The following is a 21,773-nucleotide window of genomic DNA, read 5'->3' on the forward strand; positions in this document are numbered from 1 at the left end:
ATATATTTTTTTAGTTATAAATAAGAAAACTGTACTTATTTGACTTTTCTTTAACTATATGTATAATAAAGCATAGCTTTGAGTCCATGTAAGAAAATTCAAATCCATACAATTTTGTTTTAAAAAATAAATAGTTCATTTCACCCTCAATAAAAATAAATTAATCAAGCTTTTCAAGATTCTATAAAGCATTTTAAATATTTTCTTCTGTACTTGATTATTGTGCCTATATAATTCCAACTTTAAATTGATAGATATTGGACTGAACATTTATTTATTTATACGGGTAAATATACCCAATTACAAGTTCTAAGAGTTTAAATTTTACATAAGTAATAATAAATAATTGAAACATAAATAATAATATAAATATAATAATAATTAAAAATATCGACATATTCTACATAACAAACACAAATAAACTATTGTTAGTATTGTGTCATAATACACTTGTGTAAAACTATAAAGGAAATGAGAAGGAATGATAAAAATTTAATTAAACAACAGAAATATATAAACAAATATAAAGAAATTATAAAAATTTAATGAAAACAACAGAAATACATAAACAAATCAAACACAATTGCGATGATCAATATTTTAAAAAATCCATTATGTTTAGTAGTCTGATTGATCAAATTACTTTTTTCAATTAATTATTCTTTTTATGTAAGGCCTTGTAGATGTAGATGTAGATGTAATATTCGGGGTGTAATATACTGCGCCCTTTAAGAGCTATTGTAGCCCGCTTTCTCTGCCTAAAGCACATCGGTGAAGAAACTTGATTAATAGGCCTCGTTTCAGTGGTTGAAGCTCTTTTATGGTCACATTATTCATTCCAAAACATTTCCTCCTGCGGGCTAGTGTAGCTCCGCAGTTTGTTAGTAAATGTGTCGGTGTCTCTTCTGCCTCCTTGCAGAATCTGCATGTGCCATCTTGAATTGTTCCAATTTTCTTTAAGTGTCCATTTAATCTGCAGTGTCCTGTTAGGAGTCGCAGTCTGTTCCTGCTTCCTTTGACATGTTCTGTGATTTCTTTCCTACCAAAATTGGTTAGAAGATTCATGGATTGTCTATGTCCAATGAGTGATTTCCATTGTTCGTTCATTTTCTTTTTGTCCTTCTGTCTGAGATATTCGTTAATAGTGTGGATTCCTATGCCACAGAAGGGTTCAGGTCATATCAGCGGTGTAGCAGACCCTTTCCTTGCAAGGGTGTCCGCTTTCTCGTTGCCTTCTGTCCTGGGACCCAGCGAGGCTGACTATTCTGCTTACCTAATATATTTAGTTTGGTTTTGCAGTTCAGCACCATCCTTGAATGGTTTTTGAGCTTAGTGCTTTGATGGCTGCTTGGCTATCTGACATGATAGCTATATTCTTGTTTTTGTACCCTTTACTTAGGTTGAGTTGGGTACATCTTTAAATTGTATGAATCTCAGCTTGGATGATACTGGTGTATTTTCCCATGGGTTCTGAGTATTTGGTTCCAGGTCCAAATACTCCTGCCCCCGTACCTTCTTGCGTTCTAGATCCAACTGTGTACCAGAGGATGTATTATATGTAAGGCCTTAGTTGAAATGAAAAAGTTGTCACGAGCAGGATTCGAACCCACGATCTTTGGCTCGACTTTTAATTTCAAAAAATGTTTAAATAGACTTAAGGAAAGGTCTGAGTGTCACAATGTAAAAGAAGTTTATTAATCGTTTCCTTGTGTCGAGGAATCAAACTAAATTTTCAATAATTTTGATTATAATTAATTTTGAAAATCTTATTTTTTGTCCAGTGTTGAAACATGGAAATTTAGCAAATTAATTAATTGTGGGCAGTCGATCATATTATTTAAGAGTTTGTAAGAAAACATTTTGTCATCTTATGTTTAGTGGTTGCAGTTCTGTGATAAATTCGTATGGTGTATCAAAGTATGCTCTAGTAATTTTAAAACAGAAACCGAATAAATCATCACTGTACATTTTCTATTGAATTACTTAATATTTTCTGTGGTGACCAAACTAAACAGTATTCTAAAATGGGAAAAACAATAGTCTTAAACTGTTTCTGCATCCTTAAACTTTTTTGTAGCTCTGTAATGCAGTTTGATTTGCCGTATTAATTTTTGAGGTTCACAAGTTAAATGTCAGGTTGTTGGAGTAGGTAATTCCTGATGTCTTTAATGGTAGTCTGCCTGTTCAATTGGATATCTTGTATAATGTATAATTACATCCTAGACTATAACTAAAAACCTTACACTTATTTCCATTTAGTTCCATGCCGCTGCAGGACCACTCAAGATTTTTGCAGAAGCTCAGCATCATGAATAGAAGTTATAGTGGTATAGAACTTCAGGTCATCAGCAAAGAGAAAAATTAGCTGAGTTAAAACGAAGAGAAATATCGTTAATAAATATTTAGAAAAGGAATGGACATTTGCAAGATTGGTCCCAACCCAATAAACTTGCAAAGCTAAAATAATACTCAAACTACACCAAAATTTGTTTTTGGTGTAACTTTTTCAACAATGGAGAAAAAAATAACTAGTTAACAAACTGGATGAATTCACCAGGTGAAAAAAATCCTCAACATCTCAACCAGGAAAACAATCTACCTCTCTCCTAGCAGACGATTATAATAATACTTTATACTTGTCATTGCATATTCAATTTTCCTTAAAAACACCTTTATTTAAAAAATGGGATAAACTCAAACTATCAACTGTCATGAAACAGCAGAGGGATTGGAACATATGTGACACAACTTGTAACCCTGGAAATGCGTTGCTAACACCTGGAGAAGTTAGCTACAGGGGAAATTTGGAAACTCTCATCACGTTGACAGCGTCCTATGCTTGGCCTATTTTGGTTGCTCAACTGGAATCTGAATTTATCATGTAATTCATCAATTACGCAAAAGATTTACCAGGTTGCAATGGACAAAACTTCACCACGTTTGATTGAAAGGAATAAAAAATAGATGTTAAAAATCATATAGATTACAATAAAATTATATCTTTATTTGAATATATAATACAAACTTTAAAAAGCAAGAAACTTTAAAAAGAGAAGGAGGTATTAGAATTTAATTACAAAAAAAGAAAGAAAAACTTAATAAATAGTTCATAGATGTATTTACAAAAAATTTGAACATATATTTTAACCACAAATAAAATATATAAGTCACTTTTATTTTTAAAAATAATTACATGGACAAGACATTTCATCATCTTTCTTATGTTTATAATATATATACTTATTTATAAAGTAGTGGAGGAGACTTGACAGTTTAAGTTTAGTAGTAAGGCCTTCTGGGATTATTCTGTAAAATAAAAGCACAATTTAAATAATCTCACAATAAAAAATTTAAGGTTAAACGGACAAATATTAAATACCAAAGGGTTTGGCCTAAACCTATACGCCAGCATCATACGCTTACGGTAAGCATCATATTCATCATCTTCGCAGGATATATCACCAGGCTTCTCAGAGCCCAAACCCTGGTTGGAATCTCTTGAAATTGCTCTAAAATATAAAATAAAGGATAATTTAACAGAAAAAATTAATTAAATAAAATGGAAAAGTTGCGTACTTATTAACGGGATCTATGATTCCTCCTCCGTCTAAACCTAACCCCTGCCCCTCAGACCAGCCGAGCTTTTGTAGCATTTGGAATCCTTTGTTGTCTTCTTTTAATTTAAATTCTTTATAATCAGATAAATCAGGTTCTCGGCCACCTTTGACTGCACTGTACTGTAAAAAAACAAAAATGCATTAGTTAAAAAACTAACAAATATTGCAACCAAATTATGTTGTGACCCATCAAGGCTGTTGATGTGTGGATATTATTGGCCTGTTTGCTTTTGGACTTAATTCGGAGCTGGAGTGGAAAAGGAGGAAGGGCAGCATCAGCACTCCGAGCAGGATTCAACTAGTGATCATCCTACATTCTAGACCAATGATTTCATTTAGTTGGGACTCTTCGCCAGCAGCCAAATACAAAATGGCGCCGACAAACACCGCCGGATATAGGAGTTGAATTAATAAGAAGATTGTTTCGGCACCAATGGGAATGGAAGATTCCGATTGAATAGATGTTAGTTTAGGAATGGTTAAATGAAGGAATAAATAATGAACGAAAGGAGTAATTGAAGACTCACTGTTTAATGAAATTTCTATGGCCGTTTCTATCTATTCTACAAGATGGCCGATGATCGTATTGGAGATCTGAAGGTGATGACGGTCTAAAGGCGATGAAGACCGGAAAGCGGTGAATGCCTCCTGAATGCGATATCATGTGCTGTTCAGCGGTGACTAGGCCAGTGCACCGACTTGGTTCCCGCAGCGTCGTTGATGATGATGATGGATGGTGAAATCCAGTAGCGATGGCAATGAGACGATGCAATCCAGGTAGTAGCCAGTGAGATGATGAAGTCTTCGAGGGATAATGATGGATGATTCGTTCGTGGGATTATAATGATGATAGATAGAAAAAGGGAGATGAGATATTAAGGGAAAATGGCGATAATAAGTTTGGTGATCATACAGTCGGGAGATGGGATGAAGATCATATGGTAATTTGAAGGGGAATCCGTGGGGATTCGCATGGCGAGGAAACTTTAAGAAACAGCGATCTTACATGGAGGTGAATTACTATGGCGCAACACTTTGGGGAGATAAGGCGATAAAGGGTGTGCTCGCTCCAAGAGCTGGCGGAGAAGAGAGCACAAAAAGGCTGGTTTTTGAGGAAAAAGGAGGGAAGTGTGTTATGATTGGTGGACTTCCGGAAGATAGGGGTTGTAGATAGAGGGGTACAGTGTACAGGGTGACAGATATGCACCCAAACAGGGACTATACCATCAAATTTATGTGTTTGAAGGTTTAAAGTGAGAATCGGCTCTGACTACCTACGCTGCAATCCTATCCTAGTAATAGAAGTGATCCAAGAATACCTGGACCTCATTACTTTCTGGCACTCAGATCAAGTAAAAAGAGCAAAAAACCCAATATGTGACATTTATACTCAGACACTAGACCTGCTCATGGTGTACCCACTCATCCAGCGTATCCAAAGTACTCCACCAAATCCTCTACATAACCAATCCAATAATCCAAGCTTGGTGGGCTTAAACTAACCTAAACATCGAATTCCTGGTCTGAACTGAACTTAGAAAGGCAGCAGCCTTGTGATTATCTTGACCCTATTCTAGTCCCAACTAAGGCTGTGTACAGAGTGGCGCGACGAGCAGAGCGACGTGTGTAGCATAGAGCAAAGCAACGAAAACATGACGATGACAAACGGGCATGCACAGAGTCGAGTGCTGTTCGAAGGTCGCGCAAAGCTTCGAAGAGAGAGCAGAGCGTAACGATTAACCCAGTTTGTTTTCGTTGCTCTGCTCTACATAGTTCTCAGGTTTTAGTTTAATTTTTCATTTTGTATCGAAATAATTTTATGTTAAAAACTATATATAACATAAAAAATTATTTCGTTGTCAGGATAAGAAATAAAAGGTATTTATGTGAAATTTGTTTTAAACTGAAATGAGTGGATTATTTTTTAAATACATAGCCGTTTATTTTTTTTTTTTTAATTATTTCTACTAAATTGATAAATATATGTTGATATTTATTTGCCAAAAGTGACTTTACTTTTTGTTTACGAATACAGCGTCATTCAATTTTTACTATATATCTGCACTGAAGGTTAACTAACTCCTCAAATATTTTCACGCAGCTCGTAGCAAATCATATTTTTTAAATTGAAATCTTATTGTATTGCAAATTCCTATCTAGGCATTTTTTAAAGGTTGTGACACACATTTAAACTTTTTGTTTCATACTAATCAATTTTTACTCCGTTCCTAAGGGATTTTATTACACGATTGTACTCCACGCTTGTTTCAAAATAATTGGTCTAGAAAATAGGTAAACAATGGTTTCAATATAACGTAGAGTTTTGGCGAAAAAAATGTAACATATTTGAAAAACTATGTTACCAGGAGAAGCATCTCTTATGATCCAGTAAGAAAATTCTTGTTGCGAAATAATTTATGCGATAAAAACGTTACAAAATTATTTGAGTTGCAGGTTGTGCTTGATAAACTATTATTTAATTGAAAAGGTAGTTTATCATAAACTAAATTCAGTGTATAGTAAAAATACTGTAAAAAAAAGCCTTAAAGTTACAGCTAGGTGTTCGTCAGGCATGATTGGATTCAAATTATAGTTTGTCCACCGTTTTTGATCAACTTGTGCTGAACTTTGTCGAGCAAGTAGTCAAACGTAGTCATACTCATTCGGAAATATTGGTAAAATTTAGAGGGGTCTTCTCATAACTTGCGAAATAAATGATGAAATTCTCTGTTCTCACCTCACGATCGATTAATGGGATGTATGCCTCTGATTTCCACCCACGCGTAATTAAATGCCATATTTTCAACGATGATTTTCCAGGAAGAAGTAATTGGGATCCATTATCACTCAACAGGGAAGATGATAATACTGCACAGTGCACAACTGACAACCATTCCTTTCACATCCACGCTCTTTTCTCTACGTAATACTCGTCGCTCCACTCTGTATTGACCATTTCTTTGCTCTCTAATGACATTCCTTGCGTTTTCCTCTACTCTACATTCGTCGCTCTGCTCGTCACGCCACTCTGTACACAACCTAAGTAAAATAGAGTTCCAACACTGGCTGGTTTATTTTCCCATCACCTCATAGTATGACAGATCGGTCAGATTTGTATGTACTGATTGCTCGATGTATATTTTTGTACTGATATCAAAAGATATTTATCTTAATTGTATGTAATGAACCCTCCCATCTCATGTCGAGCTATCCCCGACCACCCAAATTTTGAATAAACCAGACAGGGTTACATTGTAAAGATTTATTATTATTTACCTTATCCATGAACCGTTTCAGTTCATCTGGTGGTAAAAAATCGCCAATATGATGTTTCCCTTTGGCCATCTCGGTTAACGACTCAGCCCATTGTTTTGTTGCTATCATTTCTTTCTCTCGCAATTTATGTTCCCAAGTACCTCCATCCACTTCCTCATCGGAATCGTATTCGTACTTATTTTTCCCTTGAGCTCTGAGCTTTTCTATCTGGGCTTTCTTGTTCATCATATCTTGGTACAAAAGGTGTACCTGTGAAATAAACGAATCGATAAAACAGATCATGCAGAACTGATGGTTTAGTGTTAGTATTTAGAAAGTACTAACCTTGTAATTGTCTTCGGCCTTTTTCCAATCTTCCTCTGTAAGCTGAGCACTTCCATAAGCTGAAATGGCATACTGAACCAATCCAGGGTCAGACCTTGTGACTTTTGTTAATAAATGACCTGACATTCCTTTAAAAAAATAAATAAATAAATTTTTAAAAAATTAATTTTTAAATGATTGCAAAAATAAATTATAAAAAACAGACTAGGGCATTTTTGAAAAATCACCCCTTAATTTTATTCATACATATATATTTTTGGAGTTTGTTTATACACACTTTGCACAGATTGTGTGTACAACCTATTCACCTGTGACAGAGATGGTAGGTGTACTCGGAAAGATAACAGCTGCTGGCTTCACATCTTCGGCAGTGTTTCCCCACCGGCTTTTCCGTTTTCTCTCTTTTTCACCTGCAATAAAGCGTTGTAATTGATACATAAAAATGATGTAAAAAAAAATACTTACCAGATTTTTGTAAATTGTTTAATAGACTTGTTTGCTCTGGAGGTTTTGAGCAAGCCTCTTGCTGTTCGAGTTTAAAACTAGGCCTTTCATCCCAATCGGAATCGTTTTCCAAAGGTTGAATTTCTTTTTTTACTTCAATCTCGTTTATTGGGAACTGTTCTTCTTTGATTTTATTCTGTTTGCCTTCCGCGTTCGAAAAAGTAACCAAGGGATTACTAAATGATTCACTACAATTAATCAATATTAATTGAATATTAAAACTGTAATTTTATTCGACAGTGTTAAACAAACCATTGCGATGATCCTTCTTCCTCGGTGACAGCCTCCGAGGGTTCCTGCTTAATTTGATTCTCTTGAAGAAATGTCCCAGAGTTTTCCTGGATTATGTCTGCAGGAACTAGTAAACTCGAGTCAACCATCTATTTCATATTTATCAAAAAACTCTAAAGTCTCCCATACAAACAGTTTCTACCTTCCTACCCTTAATTTAATGATTCCCTAAGACTCACTGATATTTAAATTTAACAAACTCGTTAAATGAATTTTAAACAAATAATTTTTCAACTAATAGAAACAATTTACTTAAAATAATGAAAATAAATTTTAAACAAAAATCAATCATAAGTTAGAAATGATTGCGGATAAAATTCAATATTTATGAGACATTTACAACTTCTGTGGTAATTTGAATTTTGGTTGATCATTAGTCAGAAATCACCAGTGATGAACTAAAATTGATGATGATTGATATTATAATTATCGTTTGGCTTGAAATGTTTTACAAATCAGTGAGTGAAATTTAAAAATAATGGCATTAAAAAGAATAAAAAAATAATTATTAATTTTAAAAAATAATACAATACTGAAATGAATAAATAATATTGATAGAATTGCAAATCTTAAAATAATTTTACTCTATTCTTTCTTCCATTATTATTATTATAGTAAAACTAATAGTCAAATTTCAAGTGAGTCATACCTGATTAGGAATTTTAAGTTTCTTTTAAAAAATGACAACAAAAATTAAAAGTTACCTTCAGTCGATGAAACTGTCTTGGCTTTATCAATTGGAGAGCCAGGCTTGTCATCTTGAGGGACAGGAGAATAAAGATCACTTTGAGACAGTTTAGGAGGTGGTGTGGCCGGATTGAAGCTAGAAGGGGAGGAGGAGAATTGTTGTGGGCTAACATGAGAAGGCGAACTGCCTAGAGATTGGACACCTGCATTATTTAAGGCCAGTGTTAAAGGAATAGGGGGTGGTGGGGGAGGAGGAGGTGGGACGTTGAGATTCAAATTCGGAGGGGGCATGCTCATATGAGGTGGTGGAACGTTTCTGAAATTCAAGGGACAAGAGATGGGCGGTAAAGGCGGGGGTGGAGGCGGTGGAACCAAAGTTACAGGATTCGAATTAGGTTGGCACAATCGTGGTAAAGGAGGGGGCGGTGGATGAGATAAATTTAAAAGGGGAGGAGGAACAGGACAAGGCGGCGGGGGAGGTGGTGGCGGCATACACGGCATCAGAGGTGGAGGCGGTATGCAATGCGGTATCATTGGTCTCGGGGGTGGTATATTCTGTATATTAAGGGGGCTGGGTGGAGGTATGGACTGTGGTAAAATGGGAGAAGGGGGAGGTATGTTCTGCGGGACTAATTGCCCTGGAAGAGGTGGAGGAACATTATAAACATTTTGTACAGGCGGGGGTTGTGAAGTAACTGGGGCCGGTACACTGGTCAAGACTGATGAAGAAGCTACATCGTTTTTTAAAGGGGAACGAGATCTCGATCTGTCAGTGGAAGTAACAACATGACTTTTCACAATATCGTCTACTCCAATTTTCTTCCCTTTAAAAATCAATTACAAAATTATTTATACAAAAAATCACTTACAATTTAAATACCTACTATCTACCTGCAAGTTTCCTGAATTGATCAAGAAAGCTTCCATCATTCGAAAATATATTGAGACTTTGCGGCCTTTCTCCATCAGATCTGTCACCACTGAAACAAAAATGACTTTTGTCCCAATTTCTATGGATCAAATGCAAGGTTAGTTTAAAAAAAATTAATTAAATAAATAAAATGATAACAGTGTTATTCAGTTTTTTCCTTATACTACCGATTAGTTTATTTACCCATTTGAAAAATTTAATAAAATACCTAACAGAATGTAAGTGTTGCAAGGTTACTTGAGTCCATCCTTTCAGACGTCTTTACTGAAAGGTAAAAATATAAAATGGAAAATTGATGTTTTTATCTTTTTGGGTGATAATTTTATGAACAAACACTTGTTGGCATAAGGTGATTTTTGACCAGCCAAGAGATTATGAAAATAATCATTACCACATTTCTGATTATTGATTGAGGACTATCTATTCATTGGAAAATATTAAAAAAAGTATGAACAACTGTTTTTGAGTTTGAGTTAATTTCTAATAGTTATATCAATTTGTTTACAACATTGTAAGTTTAAGGCCTAAAGCAGACATAGGCTTGAGTGGAAATAAGCAGAACAGTGCAGCGCGGGTTTTTTCAGCCCTGCCTTTGTAAGCAGCATCGGTGATAATCAAAATTTTTATTCTCAGCCTCTTTAAGAAAGACAATTAAATTTTTTCTGTGTCCTTTGGCCTGAAACCTGTCTTTTGAGATCTTCACAGCACAGACTTACCTTTTCAACATACACTGCCAGGATAAAATTTATTTTATTTTATTCATTTTTTTGCTTGTTAAGAGTCCTCTTAATAAAAAAAAGCCCTGAATACAAAGGGAAAACTGTAGCTCAGGTAATTTGTGATGTGTTTGGTAATTATGTTACTTGTTTTGTGAAAGCACATTGTCAGCCTGGAGCCATTGAAAAAGGTTTAAGAATAGGAATAATATCAAATGAAATCAAAGAAGAAAAAATATTAACTGAAAGCAATTTTTTGATGTAGCAGAACGGTTAAAGCATAATCCTGTTTTTTGTGCCAGTTATTCAGAGATGAAAGCCACGATAGATCAAATGGTTAGAACAGCGGCATATTGAACCAAAGGACGTGGGTTCGAATCCCACTCGTAACACTAACTTTTTCATCTCAACCCTTAGATAAAAAGAATAATTCATTGACATAATTAATATGGTCAATTATGACCACTAAATATGCATGGAATAATATACACTGATGGACTAACTTTTTCATCTCAACCAAGACCTTAGACAAAAATAATAAGTTATATATACAATAATACAGGGTGTTCGGCAACTCGTGTTATAAAATTTACCAGTAGTTTTTACATACAAAATGTAACCAAAAGGTCCTAATAAACTATGGTCTGAATCTCAGCAGTTTCGGAGTTATTCCACTTTTTTTTATTTTTTACGATTTCACGACCTTGCTTCAAATAAACAATGATAACTCCAAAACTAAAATGTTTTGGACAAATCCATTGATACCATTGAAAAGTACGTTAAATTTCCAATAAGATGTGATCAATACTAAACTTGTAAACGATGGTGCAATAAACGTAGTAGCCTGAGCTTAGAATTTTTTTTTTTTTTTTTTTAAGTTGAAAAACTTACTTTGGTGATTCTAACTACTATTTCGAAACCTAGAGACCAGCAAATTTCAGAAAACGTACTCAATTTAATATCCTTTTTAGTGGTGTAATTGCTTTTTTAATTACTTTTTTAAAGATGAAGAAATTGATGAAGGACATGGTTGACAAATTGGTAAGGTGGAAAGGTTAAAACATAAATAAATAAAAAAACTTAAGGAAATTTTGAATGAATTTATCAAACTTTTTTAATTTGGATTGAAACTGAAATAGTGCAAATGTTTACTTATTTACCAACACGACTGCTACTTTGATTAAAGGATTATTGTCTTATTATTCCCTGGAATAAAAGAGTTTTGTGATTCAAAACGTTTTTAGTTCATTCATTCAAAATTTTCTTTTTTCCTGCCCTTCCAAAGTTTTTTATTTTTTATTATTAGTAATCTTTCCACCTTACCAATCTGTCAACCACAGTTTTTTTTCCTTTTCCTTCATCAATTTCTTCATCTTTGAAAAATTAATTAAAAAAGCAATTACACCACTAAAAAGTATAATAAATAGAAAGTATAAAGTATAAATCTCCGTGGCCATTTCATTTGTCGCTGAGAATCAAATAGATTACACGACATTTGAAAAAAGGCAAAAAGCAGGGAAAATTCAAAAGGTGTGGTTGAGATGGGAAGTTGGTGTCTGAGTGGATCGAAGTTACGATAGCTCAAGTGGTAGAGCAGCGGCGTATCAAGCCAAAGGTCGTGGGTTCGAATCCCGCTTGTGCCATTGACTTTTTTATCTCAACTGAAAACCTTAATTAATTGTTAGATATTAATTGGTCAAGCGGACCACGAAACTAGTGAATATAATAAATAGAGTACATTTTCTGAAATTTGCTGGTCATACGTTTGAAAATAGTAGTTTAGAATCACCATAGTAAGTTTTTCGACTTGGGGAAAAAAAATTATTTTTTAAAGTTCTCGCTACTAAAACGCTAATTTCATTAATGTTTACAAGTTCAGTATTGAATACATTTTATAGGAAATTTAACGTAGTTTTCAATCGTATCAACAAATTTGTTCAAAACCGTTTAATTTTGGAGTCATCATATTTTATTTGAAAGTAAGGTCGTGAAAACTTAAAAAATCAGAAAAAGGGGGGTAACTGCGATACTGTTCAGATTCGGACCATAGTCAATTAGGACTTTTTGGTTTCATTTTGAATAGAGAATCTACTGACAAGGTTTTTAACACATATACAAAAGTATATACAAAAAATGTGTTTTTTTCTCTTTAAGAGTCTAGTGTAAATCTTGTGTGTCGTTCACTGAAGATGGTGAAATGCCAAACCAACCAGCGAACAGGCAGAGCAGGATGATCAGTAATGATCAAATTACAGGGTTCCTCACCTTGCAGACCACAGGAGGAAATCTCATGGATTTCTTGGGTGTTAAAAGTGTGATATTTTTGGTAATGTAATGGTTTACGTTCTGGGTTATTTTTAATCAAAAACAAGCAATTATTGGTTATTTTTCTTCTTGCCTTTTAAGGATAGGGTTAGTACATTATAAATAGGTTGGCAAAGGGAATATAAAAAATGTACCATTTCCATTTGGTCGGGTCGTCTCCGGAATCGTCGCTTCTGATTTTCTTGAGCGCTTCTTCCGCCTCCCTCCGCTTCTGTTCTTCCAACTTTTCCTGTATCTGCTTCTTCTTCTCTTCTATCAACTGTTGTTGCCTGGTCATCTGCTTGAACCTGTCGTTCCTGTTGGTTTTTGAAAATATGCTGTCGGAATTCCTCGAGGACATTTCAGCCGTGGGTGGGCGCACAAAAAAAAAAAATAAATAAATAAAAAATAAAAAAAACCTATCACCGTGAAATAAACAGGAGCGGACTAAAATAACTGTAGTGCGACATAAGACGGGTAACCTACAAATGATTCGGACGCGATAAATCGAACCGGCTTTTCGGCCTACTCGGATAAATCCAATCAATAAATTTAACCCGATAATCTACACGGGTTTAATTTAAGATAATCTTCATCCCTGGAAAAATGTAAAATACAGAGTCTATAGGTGGTTTATTCGTATTCAAGCACGAAGGTACATCGAGTCGTTAAAAAAAAATACTTTCGTTATCAGTTTCGACTGCTCAGTCGATCTCAGATTTTAATCGAGACCTATACTTTGAATAAAAAACTATAAAATAATATTAAAAACGTATTAAAATTATTAACAAAAAGTAGTTATATTTTTTCGGCCTTTAATAAACTTGTCAAACATTCTGTTATCCCATGAATGATAATGAGGAACGAGAACATCCCGCGTTTTTGCCTTGCGATAAGTGATAAGGCCCGGGAAGTAAAGTACAAATTTCGCCTTTTTTTCTGTGTTCAAAGTCCGTTTTAAAAGTTAATTTAAAATAAAATGGCTAGCGATATGAGTGAAAATCCTTGGACGGAAGAGCTGTCAGTCTTGGTAAAAACAATTTCGTCTATTTGATACGGTTTCTCTTTACATACTCATGCTTATGATCGTATTTTAAAAAGTATGGCAAAGGTAGGATGAAAATTTACTTCGTTTGGTCAGGATATTTTAAATATTTTCTTTTGATTCTTTTCATCTAGTTTTCCTTCTTATGCTGGTTAAATTCTCTTGTTATAGATGAGATAGGTATAGCTGTAAAAGATGTGGCTGCAAGGCCTTCCTCAACTCGACTTGAGTATTGTGCTCCTTTGTTTTTTATAACTCACTGTCCAGGTTCAGGTTGTTAATTAAACTTCGCAGTCTTGCTACGGCTTTTCAATTCCAGTTGCAAGAATCTACACCTACATAGACTCATAAAAATATATAATGGGTTCTGCGGTCTGTTCTTCCGGGCAGTATCTGCACGGTGTTCCTTTCAGTACTACCACACGCCTCCAGCTCCTGTGGCCTTCAGATGTATCTATTCCTTTGGATCGTTTTTTTTTCTATTTCTGGTATTAGTACCTTGTACTTGTTTGTGAAGTTGTTGTCGGCCTCCATCATTCATCTTGGGCTCAAATTCCAAAATTATTGTTCTATAAAGTTACTAATTTGCATAAACAAGGACTATTTTTTAATTTATCAAAATTCACATTGGCCTCCGTTATATCCTTATATCTGGAATAGTTATTTGATTGAAAATCAGTTTCTAAATTTTTTAGATACTTTCGACAAACACATTTTGCCAAAAGCTCAAGCAGGCGATGACATATGCTTCAAAGAAGCTGTACAACAAGGAAATAAAGCTCAAACTGGCTGAAGATGTTGAGAGCATATGTTTATCACCTCAGCCGGACACGTTTGTAGACTATGTGGCTGTCGTTGTTGATACTACGATGCCTAATGGCTCAGAATTTGTAAGCAATAGATTTAGATTTGCTAAAATTACTTCTTTTATTTAAAAGTTTGTATTTTTAAATTGTAGTGTAAGGAAAAACTACGCCTTTTAGAACCGAATTACTTGTCCACTCGCATTTGCCTTGTGAATGGTTCTTGCAGCACTGGCCCTCTTCCCGTTGCAAAAAAACTGGTCAAATTGGCCGATGAATATAATATTCCTTTTATTAATGGTGAAATAATGGTAAATAAATACTTAATATAGTGATTTTCCTTGTTATATATAATTTATTTATTTTAGGACAATAATAGCTGCAAATTAACAGGCGAAAGGATTCTGAAGATGGCTGTAATATCTACTGGTTTTCAAACGGGCATTCCAGTTCTCATACCGACTCCCAAGGATTTGGAGCTTATAAGTTAGATTTTTGAATGATTTAATTTAAAATATTTATTTAATTAATATTAAAATCACTATAATTTATGTGATTTCGCCAAGAATTATATATTTATATCTGTTAAAAAAATAAATAAAGCTTTCTGTTCCTACAGCAAAACAGTACTGAATACTCGTATTTATATAAATAGGAAATGCATTTAAAAAAAATATATAAAAAAAATAAATAAATAAAAAGTTTTCGCAAAGTTTAATTTGTGGTCCTCTAATTAAACAGGAGTTGAGGTAAAAATGATAAAATAATTCAAGATTGCCTAAGATGACGTTTTTGAAAAAATATGTATATAACTTTTCAATAATTAATTTTTAATTAAGGTTTTGGTTGATATTGTCACCTCTGAACTTGAGGTACATTTAATTACCCCTGAAATTAGTCAGAGTACGCAGGGGGATACAAAGGAAATCAATAAACACACCAATTGGAATCAAATTCTTTCACCTTTTATTCAAGAATTAAGAACACACATCGGTTAGTCCCTTCAAGTCAGTACCCAGGACAAATGTTATATCGGACTTACGGACGCGCTTGTCAAACGTTAGGGTCGCGGCAAGATCCAAGCGAGCACTCCTGCCTCAGCTTGTTCGTCACCCCCCTCCTCTCACTCTTATCTCCTATGTCCGGGCTGAGCCCGTGACAATATAAAAAAAGTGTCACAAGCGGGATTCGAACCCAAGACCTTCGGCTAAACACGCCTCTGCTCTAACCACTTGAGCTATTGTAAATTTGATTCACTCGGACACCAACTCCCCATCTCAACCTACATTTTGAATTTTTCCTCCTTTTTGCCAATTTTCAAATGTCGTGAAATCTATTTGATTCTCGGCGACAAATGAAATGGCCACGGATAGCTTTAGTGAAGTATACTTCATTTTGCTTATTACATATTTAGTTTCATAGTCCGCTTGACCAAATAAATTCTTTTAAATTAATTAAAATTTTATTTACATTATATAATTTTATAAAACTAATCCATATGTTTAGTGGTCGTAATTTCACCATATTAATTATTCCAATTAATTATTATTTTTATCTAAGGTTTTAGTTGAGATGAAAAAGTTAGTGTCACAAACGGGATTCGAACCGACACTCCATTAGCCAAAGCCCACTTGCGACACTGACTTTTTCAACTCAATCAAAACCTTAGTTAAAAATAATAATTACTTGGAATTTTATAAAGCATTTTCATGTGTAGGTGTGGTAAAATTTTATCAACAATTTATTTTGCATTATTACCTACCTTGTCAGGCACTTTCAAACTTCATATATGATACATCAATGTGTTTTGTGTGTGGAAAAAAAGAAAAACATGAGATATATTGTATTATAAACAAATATAATGTGTACATATTTGCAAGATTTTTCCCTCCATAAAAATTCATCCAGTGTAAATTATTAAACACGCATTCCTGCATGCTGGAGAATAGAGAACGGTGACCCCTTCATTACATTGCCTATACATGATTGGGCTGCTGCTGCCATCGAACCTGCTGTAACTCCGACTGCAGTTATCCCAAACCAACCAGCTACAGGAGCAATAGCGGGTGGACAGAGGACAAGAAGAACACATGTTGTAGTTGTGACCACCACAAAGGCAATGCAATTGTATCACCCCATTTCTTTGCTTAAAAAAAAAAAAAAAATAAAATGATAAAATAAAAAACTACCAGTACACAGTATACAAAATGCCCTATTGACCCTCAATTAGGTTAGTTATATAACGTGATTGTTTTGTTGTATGTAGTATTGATGAACTTTGACTGTAATTCCACATGGCCGAATCGAATAACTGCTCGGTTACTATAAAAAATTCATTTGGCAAATATGCAATGCCCGAGAAACTTCTCATATGATATTGATTGTTGAAGGACTTCCTCCTCTTAGAAAGGATAATCTTTCTAATCACAGATATCATGTCAAATGCAGGCATACTACCAAACTGCAAGTCAAAGAATACAAAATGGTTCACTACAACCTGAAGGATATTTATTCTCAAATTTCCATTTTACATATACAATACACAAAATTTACCACATTCAAACATAAGACTTTAATCGAACAAACAAAAAGGGTTTGTAACAATAAAATACACAAAAAATCTAATTCAGCAATTCTAGAGCAAAATGAGAACATCAATGAACTAAGAAACAAAATAGTAACGGGAAACTTGGATCGCAATGATGGCAAGACAATAATGGAATTGCATTCTGGAGTATGTGAAAACAAAATTATTTAACAAAACAATCCTAAAGTGCAACATTCCATAAACAAAAAAATCATGAAAAATTTTTGAAATACTACTGATACAATAACCTTCAACAGTCAAGAATTAGAATATGAAGATTTGCAACTTGTGAGAGAGAAATTTGATACCGTGAAGAATTGACCATATTAATTATTTAAATTCACTAATTTCGTGGTCCGCTTGACCAATTAAATCATTACAATTAATTAAGGTTTTTAGTTGAGATGAAAAAAAGCTAATGGCACGAGCGGGATTCGAACCCACGATCTTTGGCTAGATACGCCGCTGCTCTACCACTTGAGCTATCGTGACCTCGATCCACTCGGACATCAACTTCCCATCTCAACCCCACCTTAGAGAATTATTTTGGTATGAAAGAATTTTTTTTTTAGAATGTTATAGAGGGTTTGCGTATAAAAGATGTGGTGTCTGTAGGCTGAGTAGATTGGACGTGCAGAAGAAAGTGTTTTGTTGTAATAATCTCATTGCAACAAGGACAGACAGGGTGTGGTTCTCTAGCCGTTAGATGACTTAGTAATCCTACAATGGCCAATTCGTAATCTTGTATCACCTCTTCCCTACGGTTAGTCCTTATTGAACTTGGCCAAGGTTTAACTGTTAGTTTTATTTCCCTAAGCTTATTTTCCCCAACATCGTGCCAGTCTTTTTCCCATCTATACCAGATTTCTGATTTTATATTTGAAATATAATCGTCGCCTGGAACTTCTCTTACTAACTCTCCTGAAATGGCTGCCTCTCTGGCTGCCCTATCCGCAATCTCATTTCCAGCAATGCCGCTGTGACCAGGAACCCACAAAAAAACCCCTAATGCCTCTCTGAGAAAGATGTTTCAATGTCACAAATATTTCCTGGATGAGATGGTTATGTGTAAAGGGATCATTCAATGCTGACAAAGCAGAGAGTGAGTCAGAACATATTAATAATATTTTACCTGTTGGACAGTTTAGATGTATACATTTATGTATTGCCACTAGCTCAGCACTAAAATTGCTGCACATTGGGGAAAGAGAGCAAAGATATTTCCTATCATTGGATGTAAAAGCAGCTCCTACTCCATTTGAGCTTTTCGACCCATCAGTAAATGCTAAGGTAGCCTGCGGAAGGTTCGCCAGGATTTCTAGAAATTTTTGTTTGTATACATATGGTGGGGTGTTTTCTTTTTTGAGTTTAGCGAGTTGTAGCTGACAATTAGCTTTTGGTGAGAGCAAGGGAGGAGATGTAGGAGATAATTTGTAATGGTGAAATGGTGTTGGTTTGACTGTAAAAACAAGGAAGTGCATACAGCGAAATGTTTCTTTTTGCTATTATCACGGTTTTCAAGGGAGATGATGTTTTTATTTGGAAATAAATCATTCAAAGGATGTAATGGAGATGATATGATTTTAACAAGAAATTTAGTGTCAAGAAACTGTCGCCTGTACGCTAATGGCAATTTTCCAGCTTCAACCAGTAGGCTTGATCCAGAAGTATCGGACTTGATCGAAAGGCCCCTGTGGCCAATCGTAAACAAGTGTTTTGCATTGGGTTTAAGCAGTTGAGCTTACTTTCTGATGCTGAACCATATGCATTGCAGCCATAATCGATTCTAGACAGGATTATACTTTTATATAATCTTAAAAGGCTCGCACGAAAATCTATATTATACTCCCTGATATAATAATGATGGAAGAGATAACACAATCAGATGTTTACCGGTCAAGGACAAACACATTGATGAGTACAATATGATATTTTATATTCAACCCCTTCCAAATTATACCAAATTTATATAACTGTAATTCCTGAAAATAAGTTTGTACTAAAAACAAAAGAAATTTTTTTAAAATTTTATTAAACAATTTATGTAAACATTTACATAGAGGAGAGAAATAATTAAGTAGAAATGATAAAGTGGGGTCAATATGTTCATCATTCACTTTTTGTAAAAGTTTTTTACACTTTTACAAAAGGTGAAAAATGTTTACATCAAGGATTCCAATGCTATAAAGGCAAGGTATCTTATTACCGATCCAGTTTCATCGAAGAAATTCTACTGATGTCGACTTTTCACACTTCTCAGACTTCAAACAACAAATAATCACATCGAATTGATAAAATAAATATTTAATCTTCTTTACTACACCTTGGAAATTAACAATTGTCGCATGTAAAAAAACCGAAATGGAAAAACTTCACGGAATCTACCTAATGCAGACAGATTCTGGAAAGATCTACTACAAAGGGAATCGTCCTGGTCCGTAAATCAACATCCAATGGACATCCGAAAATTCTGCCTAAAATCAACCTAATAAATTCAACGATGAAAGAACAACCTTAATAGAAATTCATCTAAGAAAATTTTCTTCACAAGATATTCACTTGAATCCACCAATTAATAAAAATATTCATAAGAGTATTACTGAATAAAATACATTTTCAACTTTTATGTTGTATTGTATGATAATCATCATCGTATTAATTTGTTTTTATAATTATACATTGTACGCTAAAGTTGTACATCTGCAAAAATAAAATAAATAGCATAAATTCCAAAAGCTGTTAAAACAGATTTGAATTTGGAAGAAATTGGCTTAAATAAAATTAATGTTTTATAGTCATATATCATTGAATTATGATTATTTGGAGATTGTGAGATGCGGTCTTGTGCGATGTAGGTTTAGAAAAACATTTTCTTTATTGTGCCAATGTTTCGATCTTTATTTGAAGATCTTTTATTGGGGGGGGGGGGAATAAATAAAAATAAAAATAAACCTACATCACCCAAGGCTGCATATCACGATCTCCAAATAATCATTAATTAACGGTCACTAAATGCTGTCACTTGAATTATATTGTAATTTTAAACATTGTACGTAATGAATGTAATAATGTACTACTATAACATTGTAATATTGTATGATAATATTGTAAAAGAGAATCTTAAATTCTAACTTTTTATTTTTATTTCCTCTTAAGGAGAAGAATTCTTATCATCTATCCTTATCTATTGCAACTCATCACATTCCTTATTTTGTTACATCCCTCAAGCCTTGTTAAAATATATTTTTTTTTTAATTAAATCCATTCCAGGTTTAAATTAAGTTCGAAGAGTCCCTAATTAGGATTGGATTTTCGATTTGGATTTGATTTTATATAGGCTCAAATGACTCGAGAATCGCACATCCCATACTCGATATCACCATTTACGCATATTATACAAACACTGAATGGGCACTGGATATTCCGCTGTCGACCCTCTCACATCACACATTCACGCTAATAAATACTTTCACACTTATAAATGCATTAACACAAAACAAGGTATATACAACTATTATTACTATATATAATAGAACAACCCTGTTTTCTAATAAAAAATATAATTTAAAAAAAAGTAACCGAACAAAAACACTTATACTTTGGTGAAAACTATTTGCAACTTGTATGCACATGCATATCAAAGTTCTAAGACATTACGATCATAAAATTAAAAAATAATAAAATAAAATAAAATTGTCTTACTTACCACAAAATAAAATAATGAAAAGGGCAAAGCCAGAAAAAGCCAGAGGAACAAACAGCTAGTTGAACTTGACTATGGATGTAACTTTTTCAGCTCTGCCGCTGAAAATGCTGGATCCAGTGCAGAACACCGGTCTTCGAATCGCTACAGGGACTTTTAAATCCACTCCTATCTCCAACCTTCATGTTGACTCGGGTGAAATTCCGCTAAATTTCAGACGAAACTCCTTGGATTTAAAATTATTAAACAGAGGTTCGTCACTGATAAACACAATCCTACAAAGTGACAGCAATAATTATTTTTATAGCCATAGTCAAGGTTTTTATTTACTACTTACCGTACATTACATAAAATATGGTTTATTTTATAACGAAATATCAACACTATATGCTAGGTGCACATATTTTTCAAAATTTCCAGAAAACAGGCACACGTAACTACCTTTCTTCACAATTTCTATTTTTTTCTTTAAATATACAGGAATGTATTTACCTATGTAGTTATACAACTTTATCTTTTCTCCCTCACATCGCACACAAATATTTCTAGCTTTCTCTTTACTATCTTTCTGTTTGTCTCTTTTTCTGTCTGTCTGTCTGGCTTACATTTGTTTCTCTCATTCGCTCTCCTGTCATTTCTCATTCACACATTTCTTACTCTCTATCTTACTCGATTTACATCTTTCACTCTCCCCTCACTCCCTTCACCATCTCTTTTTCTACTTGTATATTCGGTGTGTGTGTGTGTGTCTCTTTCTTTCTCTCACTCACTCTTTCTTTTTTCCTTTCTCTCTTACTGTCTCCCAACCTTTTTCATTCACATCTGTCTCACTGTTTTTCTTTCTACCTGTTTGTCTGACTTTTTGTCCGTCTAACTGTACTTCAGTTTCTATCTCCCAGTCATCTCTCTCTATGTGTCCCTCTAACTCTTTTTTCATTGTTCTTCTCTATTTTATAAGATTATGATTTAATTTACGTTTATGTTT

The 21,773-nt window shown here is 34.1% G+C and overlaps 3 protein-coding genes across 11 annotated transcripts; 1 reads left to right on the forward strand and 2 right to left on the reverse strand.

The window, feature by feature from the left end:
• Positions 1–3,126: 3,126 nt before the first annotated feature.
• On the reverse strand, positions 3,127–13,314 carry LOC106665526 (phosphatase and actin regulator 4A-like). 3 transcript variants are annotated; one of them, XM_014391994.2, is made up of 11 exons: positions 12,806–13,314; positions 9,591–9,679; positions 8,717–9,523; positions 7,974–8,079; positions 7,683–7,897; positions 7,526–7,627; positions 7,218–7,345; positions 6,894–7,142; positions 3,577–3,737; positions 3,380–3,509; positions 3,128–3,306 (listed from the first exon to the last, which is right to left on the reverse strand). In XM_014391994.2, the coding sequence occupies exons 1-11, from the start codon at positions 13,009–13,011 to the stop codon at positions 3,280–3,282; spliced, it is 2,220 nt and encodes a 739-aa protein (XP_014247480.1). In that variant the 5' UTR covers positions 13,012–13,314; the 3' UTR covers positions 3,128–3,279. The 3 variants fall into 3 exon arrangements, with proteins under 3 accessions (XP_024081422.1, XP_014247480.1, XP_014247479.1); XM_014391993.1 differs by having other exon boundaries at positions 7,683–7,909; XM_024225654.1 differs by lacking the exon at positions 12,806–13,314 and having other exon boundaries at positions 3,127–3,306; positions 7,683–7,909; positions 9,584–9,669.
• LOC106665527 lies at positions 13,133–15,177 on the forward strand. Of its 3 annotated transcripts, none has more exons than XM_014391998.2 (4): positions 13,133–13,305; positions 14,391–14,585; positions 14,654–14,809; positions 14,867–15,176. In XM_014391998.2, exons 2-4 carry the CDS (start codon positions 14,433–14,435, stop codon positions 14,987–14,989), a joined length of 432 nt encoding a protein of 143 aa, XP_014247484.1. In that variant the 5' UTR covers positions 13,133–13,305; positions 14,391–14,432; the 3' UTR covers positions 14,990–15,176. The 3 variants fall into 3 exon arrangements, with proteins under 3 accessions (XP_014247484.1, XP_014247481.1, XP_014247482.1); XM_014391995.2 differs by lacking the exon at positions 13,133–13,305 and adding an exon at positions 13,336–13,680 and having other exon boundaries at positions 14,867–15,172; XM_014391996.2 differs by lacking the exon at positions 13,133–13,305 and adding an exon at positions 13,699–13,761 and having other exon boundaries at positions 14,867–15,177.
• A 1,149-nt stretch (positions 15,178–16,326) lies between these two features.
• Positions 16,327–21,731, reverse strand: LOC106665569. 5 transcript variants are annotated; one of them, XR_002909997.1, is made up of 3 exons: positions 21,126–21,731; positions 20,792–21,063; positions 16,327–16,644 (listed from the first exon to the last, which is right to left on the reverse strand). XR_002909997.1 is itself a non-coding variant. In XM_024225660.1 (2 exons), the coding sequence occupies exons 1-2, from the start codon at positions 18,564–18,566 to the stop codon at positions 16,547–16,549; spliced, it is 447 nt and encodes a 148-aa protein (XP_024081428.1). In that variant the 5' UTR covers positions 18,567–18,819; the 3' UTR covers positions 16,327–16,546. The 5 variants fall into 5 exon arrangements, 1 of the variants encoding a protein (XP_024081428.1); XR_001340315.2 differs by having other exon boundaries at positions 20,792–21,724; XR_002909999.1 differs by lacking the exons at positions 20,792–21,063; positions 21,126–21,731 and adding an exon at positions 20,042–20,080.
• Positions 21,732–21,773: the final 42 nt, after the last annotated feature.

This window comes from Cimex lectularius, unplaced genomic scaffold (assembly GCF_000648675.2).
Source record: "Cimex lectularius strain Harlan isolate CLEC.00 unplaced genomic scaffold, Clec_2.1 scaffold37, whole genome shotgun sequence".
Lineage (NCBI taxonomy): Eukaryota > Metazoa > Arthropoda > Insecta > Hemiptera > Cimicidae > Cimex > Cimex lectularius.

What these genes read in the sequence shown, in the direction of transcription:
- LOC106665526 (XM_014391993.1), bottom strand. Translation starts at nt 13,011, where the DNA reads ATGTCCTCGAGGAATTCCGACAGCATATTTTCAAAAACCAACAGGAAC. An exon ending in GACCCGACCAAATGGAAATG is followed by an intron (nt 9,680 to 12,805) that starts GTACATTTTTTA and finishes TTTTTGTTTCAG; the next exon opens with TGGTGACAGATCTGATGGAG. An exon ending in GACAGTTTCATCGACTGAAG is followed by an intron (nt 8,080 to 8,716) that starts GTAACTTTTAAT and finishes CGAGTTTACTAG; the next exon opens with TTCCTGCAGACATAATCCAG.
- LOC106665527 (XM_014391995.2), top strand. Translation starts at nt 13,630, where the DNA reads ATGGCTAGCGATATGAGTGAAAATCCTTGGACGGAAGAGCTGTCAGTC. An exon ending in TGCCTAATGGCTCAGAATTT is followed by an intron (nt 14,586 to 14,653) that starts GTAAGCAATAGA and finishes TTTAAATTGTAG; the next exon opens with TGTAAGGAAAAACTACGCCT. An exon ending in TTATTAATGGTGAAATAATG is followed by an intron (nt 14,810 to 14,866) that starts GTAAATAAATAC and finishes TATTTATTTTAG; the next exon opens with GACAATAATAGCTGCAAATT.
- LOC106665569 (XM_024225660.1), bottom strand. Translation starts at nt 18,566, where the DNA reads ATGCACTTCCTTGTTTTTACAGTCAAACCAACACCATTTCACCATTAC. An exon ending in ACATCTAAACTGTCCAACAG is followed by an intron (nt 16,645 to 18,217) that starts GTAAAATATTAT and finishes TTTTTTTTTAAG; the next exon opens with CAAAGAAATGGGGTGATACA.